General features: G+C 37.1%; 1 protein-coding gene across 3 annotated transcripts in view; it reads right to left on the reverse strand.

Annotated features, from left to right (window-relative positions):
- The window catches only part of Ptpmeg2 (Protein tyrosine phosphatase Meg2), a 787512-nt gene extending 778630 nt beyond the window's left edge, over positions 1-8882 (reverse strand). For 2 of the 3 annotated variants that reach the window (XM_069826415.1, XM_069826414.1), the window contains exon 1: positions 8824-8882. In XM_069826415.1, coding sequence (XP_069682516.1) covers positions 8824-8856 — 33 coding nt within the window. In that variant the 5' untranslated portion in view covers positions 8857-8882. Of the gene's footprint in view, positions 1-8584; positions 8635-8823 lie in introns of those variants that run through there. The other variant, XM_069826417.1, reaches the window with a different exon arrangement.
- Positions 8883-9279: the final 397 nt, after the last annotated feature.

Consider the following 9279-nt stretch of genomic DNA (forward strand, 5'->3'; position numbering starts at 1 on the left):
GTACCTCCTTCCAGACTGGCGATGTCACTGTTCCCTCCCACTCCAGTACCGCGCTAGACTAGTCGGAACCGCATTCCTCTCAGCCCTAAACTTCTCAGAGGATGACAGTAATAGATTGTTTAAATTCTAGTTCACTTTCTTGGATAATAGTAGGCCACTCTCTGTAGGAAACCATTTCTAGTAATATTTCCGCGTCTATATCTACAAAGTAATTCTTCTATATAAACTTACTATTTTCTCCTTTTACTCGTATATGTAGGGTTGGTTCTATCAGTATTCCCGCTGTCATTCATTTTAATATATACAGTGTTTGTGTCTCAATAATGACTTGAAGAAACAAATATACAGAGTGATTCAAAAATGACCTTAAAACTTTGAAAGCTTACGACAATTTATTGAGAAGACTTACATAATTGGTTTTAACGTCATTTGATAGCAGAACACATCAAGTTTTAGTTTTGTAGCACAGAATTCTATCACCGCGAACGCTAGCAGTGTTCATTTCAAAATGGCTACTTTCACAGTTGCAGAGCATGCTCGCTGTGTGTTTTAGTTTGAAGAAACAAAATCTGCGACAAGAGTTCAACGTAATTTTCGTACCTAGTTTGGAAAGGATCCTTCCTGCAGGCCAAAAATTTATTCTTGGCACAGGACTTTTGTTACGGCTGGTTGTTCTGTTAGCCATACCAAATATCCAGAACATCCACATGTTCCTGATGCAGTTGTCGAACAAGCTTTGTAGCTTTGTTCGGTCCCAGATTTGACGGCCCGCGATTTTTTCCTTTGGCGGTTTCTTTATGGACCGGGTGTTTATACCACCGTTACCTGAAAATCTTTCTTTTTAATTGGGTTATTTTACGACGCTGTATCAACATCTAGGTTATTTAGCGTCTGAATGAAATGAAGGTGATAATGCCGGTGAAATGAGTCCGGGGTCCAGCACCTAAAGTTACCCAGCATTTGCTCGTATTGGGTTGAGGGAAAACCCCGGAAAAAACCTCAACCAGGTAACTTGCCCCGACCGGGATCCGAACCCGGGCCACCTGGTTTCGCAGCCAGACGCGCTGACCATTACTCCACAGGTGTGGACCCTGAAAATCTCGCTGAGCTCAGAAACCGAAGCAACACTGCGGTTTCAGAAGTAACGCCGGATATACTGTGTCGAGTTTGGGAAGAAATTTACTTGTTACCAGAAGGTACAGCAGAACCTCACTAAAATTCAGAAGTTGATGCACACCATTTCGAAACTAGTCAATTAAGGTAAAACACCAAAATAATTTGATATTAACACAGTGAAATAGTTGTTTATTTAAATAACTTAACAATTTTCAGTGAAGTGTTAAAAGAGAATAAGTAAGAATTAAAAAAAAAAAAAAAAAAAAAAAAAGATTGTCAGAGCCTCGAACTTTGCACTAGTAACTTACACTGGCGTTCAAAGATATCTGACCTAGAATTCTGTCATCGAGCAAGCGAAATTTCTAACCATGGGATAAGTCCGAACCAAATATAACGGACAAGTTTAAAATATTCCGCCAGTTCTCAATAGATAACACTATTATCATACTCATCTGTCATGTTAAATTAATATTTATCTCTAAAGCAAATAAAAGAATTAGAATGCATCCTTAACATAACACATTTCTGCATTCTAAAATATTTCAATACATAAGCAATAGAGTGTAAACAATCACATAAAACTACATTATTTACTTAAAATTCATAACAAGCTATACTTTCTCCTGCATCTTTCCATGGTTAAAAAGCGTTTCTTGCGTCATAATTTGAGCCAGTTCGACGTTTCATTTCCTTTCAAAGGTTCTTATTATTTCAAAATTCAAAATGAAGATATAGATGAAATATAAATTATTCATACTTGAAAATATCAGCGGTTCCGCGCTAAACTAGTACTGTGTGTGTGGTGTGCGCGCGCGCACGCACGCACGCACACACACAAATCAGCAGAATGGGATGAAATTTTGAGTTCTATTATAGGCTATAATGAGGGTACCTGTATTTACATACTATCGGCGACAATGACTTATCTTCGCCATCTATTCCTAGAATTAATAACTAACGAAGCCACACTTACACGAACAAATTACAAATTACTATCGATTAGTAGGGGTCAGGTATCTTTGAACGCCAGTGTAGGCCTACTATTCACTCGTTTTGTAGACCCGAGTCCTAACGCTGTACGCTGCACGCTACGGAAACTGATAAGTGTTAGTTCGGCATAATACGAGTTTTTCTATTCATATTCACTCTTATTTTGTATTTATCAATTCTATTATTATTTTATTCTTCAGAGGCCCTGATGTATCTAGAATTGACCCTTTACTCCATTTAATAATATATTTCAGACTCTTAAACAAAATACATCATATTAAATGGTTTAATTATTATGTTCACCTAGTGAACGACTTCTTTGACGAAACGAGTATGCGCAGTATTATGTATCTGGAACTTGTATACTGTCGGTGGCCCATTTTTTGCCATGAAGTGTACATAATCATCCTAATCCCAAATATGAGGAATGTTGCATGGCAGATTTATATTATGTTCTTTGCAACGGTGATCTTGCGCCGCGCAAACCACAGATCAGATTCCCACTAATTGTGAACATCTAATGTCAGTTCAATATCCAGAAGAATTCGGAAAAAACGAGCCAACGGAGAAATCTTGAAATAGACGATGATATCTACAGCCAAAATTCATATGCAAAATGCATGTTGGATGTAACATACTAGAACATCACTTCGTAACCTGTGGCCCGCGGACCCAGTCAGGGTGAGTGGTAAGTGAGTTTTCAAAGTAAAATTTGATGTATTATTTCATTATGAAAAGCAGGGGCGGATGCAAGCGGGGGGGGGGGGATTAAGGGGATATATCCCCTCCCGAAATTTTGAGCAAAATACGAAACAAGAAACAAAAATAATATTAATTTTAATTCGTGATTGTACATAGAAATTAGAGAGTTTTCAACGTAAATTCTCTTTGCTAAAATGTTAAATTTCAAGAACTGCTGGAAGACAAATACATCATTCTTACTTCAGGACAGAGAGTCATGAAGAGTATTTTAGGCTTTTAATTTTCCTTCTCTTCTTAGACTATTTCATTAGTCAGCTCAAGGACAGATTTTTAAATCATAAGGGAATTCTAAAGTCCATACAAACTTTGCTGCCTAAAAACATAGTGCGAGCATCAGATGAAGATTGAGGCTATAGTAAATCAGTGGCACAATGATGTTGATGCATCACCAGAACCTTTCTTCAATGAATTGAAGATGTGGAGAAGAAATTTCCTTGATCAGAAAAATCTTCATCTAATATCTACTGATTTTATATCATCTTTGAACAGGTGCAATGAAATTATTTTTCCCTGCACTCGCAAGTCGCTGAAACTTTTCTGCACGTTTCCTGTAACTACAGCAACACCAGAACGGTCGTTCTCAACTTTGCGGTATTTGAAGACTTACTTGAGGAGCAGGATGGGAGCAGATAGATTAAATGTACTGGCCTTGATGTATATACATAAAAATGTAGAAGTAAAAGCTCATGAAGTACTGGATGAAATGTCTAAGAAGCCTCGTCGCTTTCTTCTGTAATTGTCATTCTGTCATTGTTTTTGTATTACAGTCATTGTAAGTGTTAAAATTAAAAAATTATGGTTTATTTAACAACGATCGCAATTGCCGAGGTTATATCAGCGTCGCCGGTGTGCCGGAATTTTGTCCCTCAGGACTTCTTTTACATGTCAGTAAATCGACTGATATGAGGCCTTAAGCACACTTTAAATGCCATCGAGCTGAGCTGGGGTAGAACCCGCAACTTCGAGCACAGAAGGCTATACCGACTACGCTACTCAGGCGAACTTGTAAATGTTTGTGACTCGGAAACAAACTGTGAGTATATAAACTTATTTCTCATTACTCCATTTTTACTATCTCCTCAAATCCCTCCCCGAAAAAAAAAATCCTGCGTCCGCCCCTGATGAAAAGTACAACAAAAAATGCCATGCAATCCCAATTCATATTTTATTATCTAAGTTAGTCAACTGTTGGCATTTCTCGTTCATGTAACGGCAATAAAATATATAGTTTAACTTTAATTTAAAAATTGTAATTATAATTTTTCATTAATTACAAAGGTAATTTTGTCAAGTCTGTAAACTAAACTTGAATTTAAATTGTAGAGTGGAAAATAAATAGCTTGTATACATGAAAATATCTCCTTCCCATTTAGGGCCTACTAGGTCTAAGCAAAACTTATTTTCCTTTTTGTACAAGTACAGCACACCGTACCATTAACTTAACCCGAGCTATGGTGAGGAGGAGGAGGAGGAGGAGGAGGAGGATGATGATGATGATGACGATACGTGAACTAATGATGGAGAAATGAGCCCGAGGTCCAACGCCGAAAGTTACCCAGCAATTCTGTTTCAATTGGTTGAGGGAAAACCCCGGAAAAAAAATCCAACCAGAATTTGAACCCGGGCCCGCTCGTTTTATGGTCAGACGTCATATGAAAAGGGTCCTAGAACTCGTAGCACCGTATTCATAGACATTTTTAGCGCGGACTTTCGGTGGATGATCAGCGTTTTTCGTATTCATAAACCAGTGTTAGCGATAGGATATGATTTGAATTCTGTACAAGTAACCAGAGGATAGCCGGGGCTAGCTTAGTACGCTCGTAGCGCGTGCTGCGAAATGTCTATGAATAGCACCCGTAAAGTTTAAGAACCACTGTTGTCCTAAAATATAAACGAAAGTGATATTCTTTGGTAATTAAGGTTATGCTTTTTGTCGATGATTTTGTGTGTATATGATGAACATAAATTCAAATTTTAATGAAAAAAATATATATTGCATAATTTCCAAATTTAAAGTAAATGCATATTTATACTGCTATTTTTCCTCTTCAGAGCTCAGATTTACTAAAAAAGTGTCACATTTTCATAATAATAGTCATTTTCAATAATACATAAAAATATGAATGAATGAATGAATGAAATGTTATGTTTTATTTAACGACGCTCGCAACTGCAGAGGTTATATCAGCGTCGCCGGATGTGCCGGAATTTTGTCCCGCAGGAGTTCTTTTACATGCCAGTAAATCTACTGACATAAGCCTGTCGCATTTAAGCACACTTAAATACCATCGACCTGGCCCGGGATCGAACCCGCAACCTTGGGCATAGAAGGCCAGCGCTATACCAACTCGCCAACCAGGTCGACCGAATGAATGAACGAATGAATGAATGAATGAATGAATGAATGAATGAATGAATGAATGAATGAATGAATGAATTAGTACTTAATGCTGATGTAAATTTTGTAACACCACTTTTCCCCCTTCTCGTGATATATGGGTTCCTAGGTTCCTACATAACGTAGGAATAGAGAAGTGTATATAGTATTTGTGGACTTAGAAAAGGCATTTGGAACAAACTGATGGGGATTCTAAAGAAAATATGTGTGGATTGGAAAGACAGTAGGCTGTTCAGCAACCTTTATATGAAACAACGAGTCAAAGTCAGAATAGGAGAAGAAATGTCAGAAGGAAGTGAAATAGAGGAGTACGTCAAAATGCCCTGTTCAACATCTACTTGGAGAATTTGGTGAAGAACGGTTTTCAGAACATGGGAGGGATGAAAGTAGGAAGAAGAAGAAGAAGAAGAAGAAGAAGAAGAAGAAGAAGAAGAATAAAGTGCATAAGATTTGTTGATGATATGGCGTTGAAGAGGAGACGATACTATGGGATATACTCCTGGACCTAATTGACAGCTGTGAGCAGTATGTGATGAAGATAAATGCAAACAAGACGAAGACCATGGTTGTCGGAAGAAAAATAAAGAAAGTAAACTTTCGAATTCTAAATGAGGCAGTAGAGCAAGTGGACAGCTTCAAATACTTGACATGTACTATAAGCAGTAACATGAGCTGCAGCCAAGAAGTCAAAAGGATAGCAATGGCCAAGGAAGCTTTTAATAGAAGGAGCATCTTCTGCGGACCTCTGGAAAAAGAACTAAGGAAGAGACTAGTGAAGTGCTTTGTGTGGAGTGTGGCATTGTATGGGGCAGAAACATGGACATTACGACGAAGTGAAGAGAAGCGAATGCAAGTATTTGAAATGTGGATAAGGAGAAGAATGGAGCATGCAAAATGGACAGACAAAATAAGAAACAAAGCTGTTTTGGAAAGAGTGAGTGAAGAAAGAATGATGATGAAACTGATCAGAAAAAAGAAAAAGGAATTGGTTAGGTGACTGGCTGAGAAGAAACTGCCTACTGAAGGATGCACTGGAAGGAATGGTGAACGGGAGAAGAGTTCGGGGCAGAAGAAGATATCAAATGATAGACGACATTAAGATAAATGGATCATATGCGGAGACTAACAGGAAGGCAGAAAATAGGAAAGATTGGAGAATGCTGAGTTTGCAGTGAAGACCTACCCTTGGGAAGAACACGTATGTATGTATGTATGTATATATATATATGTATGTATGTATGTAACGTATCGTGACAAGAAAATGACATTTTCACCGGACTAAAGGGTCAGAAATTTCGAAGTAAAATCTCGGAATGACTCCCATTGCATAGTGCAACAACAAAGAACAAGGTAAATTCTTGACGTAATGTCCATCCAATTTTCAGACTTTAAGAATTCGACCCTTGGCCAGCTACGGTGTGTCCTCAGTACTCTTATGAAAGTTCACAAGTAGTGCGGCTCCCTAATAATTTGCTCAAAATAACATAAGACCATATCTTAAAGTAGCACAGGACAAACATAAGAATAAGGCATGAATTAACACATTACAGTTCTATGCGACAGAGAAATATCGCTCTGCTGGAAAACGGGCACAGGTCCTCTGAAGACTTATCTTATTATGCTCGCATCATCTTCATGAGCATATTTAATATTTTTGTTCACATATGCATACAATTCAATGTTTTGCATACATATTCATGCTGCAGTAATAAGTTTCCAGTGCAATGTTTATTCCATAAAACAATAACTTATTCGATGATTTTTATTAGACTAATATATCCAAACATTAACCGACGATGCTAAAATTAAAAATTATTATTTCACGTTCTCTTATAAATTAAATATAAGAAAGAATCCTCGAGATGTTCAATCATTTTAACTAAGCGGCTTGGTATTAATACTACATGATAGTAGCCACTCTACTTTAAATGCAATTAAAATTACTGCGCAGTTTGCAGTTAATTGATATAGGCCTATGTACAATGTATATGCCTGAGAGGGAGTGTGTTTGTAATTCTCATTTTCCTAATTACCGTAGACTGCGAAAAATATCAATGTCGTATTGCAAGCCGGAAACACGAGTTGATAATGATATTATAAACTACCGTATACTGTTTGAACATGGCTATCGATTTGAATGTTTAATAGCTGCAAAATAAGTATCAGCGCCCACCACTTATACATTGTCTCATTCATTTGTGTTTGCTCGTAAATAATTGCATCACACCTCAAGTTGTAGGCGTCTGGGTGTGTGCGAATGTTGCTTCCACTTCACAGTTCACAGAAATGTGACTTCACAAAATGCCATGCAAATTAATTTCTATCAAGGAATGCGTCAAAAAATTTAAGTGTAAAGCCCTCATTATTGTCTATTAAAATTAAACTTTCTATGTAGCTATAATTTTGAAGCAGGGAAGAAGGGAAAACATATGTACGTTACCGACACGTGCCGGAATGTAGGCATCCTTTTCTATGGGATTTATACATCAGCCGCCAACACCGTCGCTAGATCTACAGAATATAATTTTGGGCTATCCTGCAGTGGGCCACGGTTGTTACTTATGCCTGGTACTATAAATCAGTTAATAAAAGACGAGTCTTTTTGTAAAATACAAACCAAAAGTGATGGTACACATTACCGTGACTCATTGAAATTGTTCCTAATTTTCAAATACACGGTACCAAATAAAATAATTTCAGTTATAAGAACGCATTTCTATATGCAATTAATATTCGTAACAAAACGTTCTATATATCTACTACTTCTTCACACGTGTCTGCTCTGATAATTATCCAAGTTTAGGAATGAACAGTTTAAGGTCAGCAAAACAATGAACCATCCCAGAAACTGGGTAAGAGGGGAGGTACGAATCGATCAATAGCGCTATCCCTAGGGACAAGCCCGCCAAGCAGTCTAGCTGGTCCTATGAATAACAATTCATTTCGGTTTCGAAGCTACAGGTTGTCAATTATTTTTATGCTACTATAGAAGTATGTAGGCCTACCTTTAGGGCTTAAGTATTACTTTAGGCTAAGGCTACTAATTGCTATGTTAATTTATTCCATTCTCAAATTAACAGACAGTACAAAGTAAACGCCGGTATTTTATTATTAAAATATCACACGATTTTTAATCACGCTATCCAAAACCACATGTAACCATCCTACACACCTGTCAGAACCATGTGTCCTTGGTACATTCCAAATATAAAACATGCAAAACGCATTAACTATGCCGCGCCAAGAAAGTATGCTGAAAAAAGTAATGAAATTTAAAAAGTACTTACATTAGCACGATGTGGTGACAAACCACGTTACCTTAAAACGATTCCTTATTTCGTTGTGCACGTACAATTAAGATGAGGGGATGTCTTCATATCACTTGTCATGCAAGAGATCTTCAACTCACTGTTTCCACTATTTATTTAAAACACATTCCCTTTTCATGCAAATCTAACACAGTTTATAATACACCAGAACTTTAGCTTAATTTAAGTGACACGTAAGACTATGTATTTATTTAAAAAGAACATACAATTTTAAAAATTGCTTCTCACCTGCTCTTGCTCCGCAGACAGAGCAGCAGCCATCTTGGCTATTTTACTCTCGAACTCGAACGCGACACTGCTTTCTTTTGTCACTTACCGGAAATGCATCCGGTGGAAGAAATGAAAAGGTTGTCAAGTACATTTAAATCGATCATCTAAATATTTATATATTCCTTGTAAGATTTGTACAAATTGATTTTAAGCGCATTGGGAAAAAAAATGTAAAGTCCGACTGATTTAATGGAAAAGTAGCTATTCAGTCAAAATAATTTCCTACAACATGAATCTTAACCCTACCCCGGACTGAATGAAATATCACTCATAATCCTTAATATTATCATTACTAAAGAAAAGCACTACCGTATAGCTTATTCTTCGCGTCTCTTTCGCATCACTTGACTGAAGGGGGAGAAGATTAGTGCCGGTAGTTCTGTTCGAAATTTAAATTATCATATCGTACTTAAA

This window comes from Periplaneta americana, chromosome 5, assembly GCF_040183065.1.
Source record: "Periplaneta americana isolate PAMFEO1 chromosome 5, P.americana_PAMFEO1_priV1, whole genome shotgun sequence".
NCBI lineage: Eukaryota > Metazoa > Arthropoda > Insecta > Blattodea > Blattidae > Periplaneta > Periplaneta americana.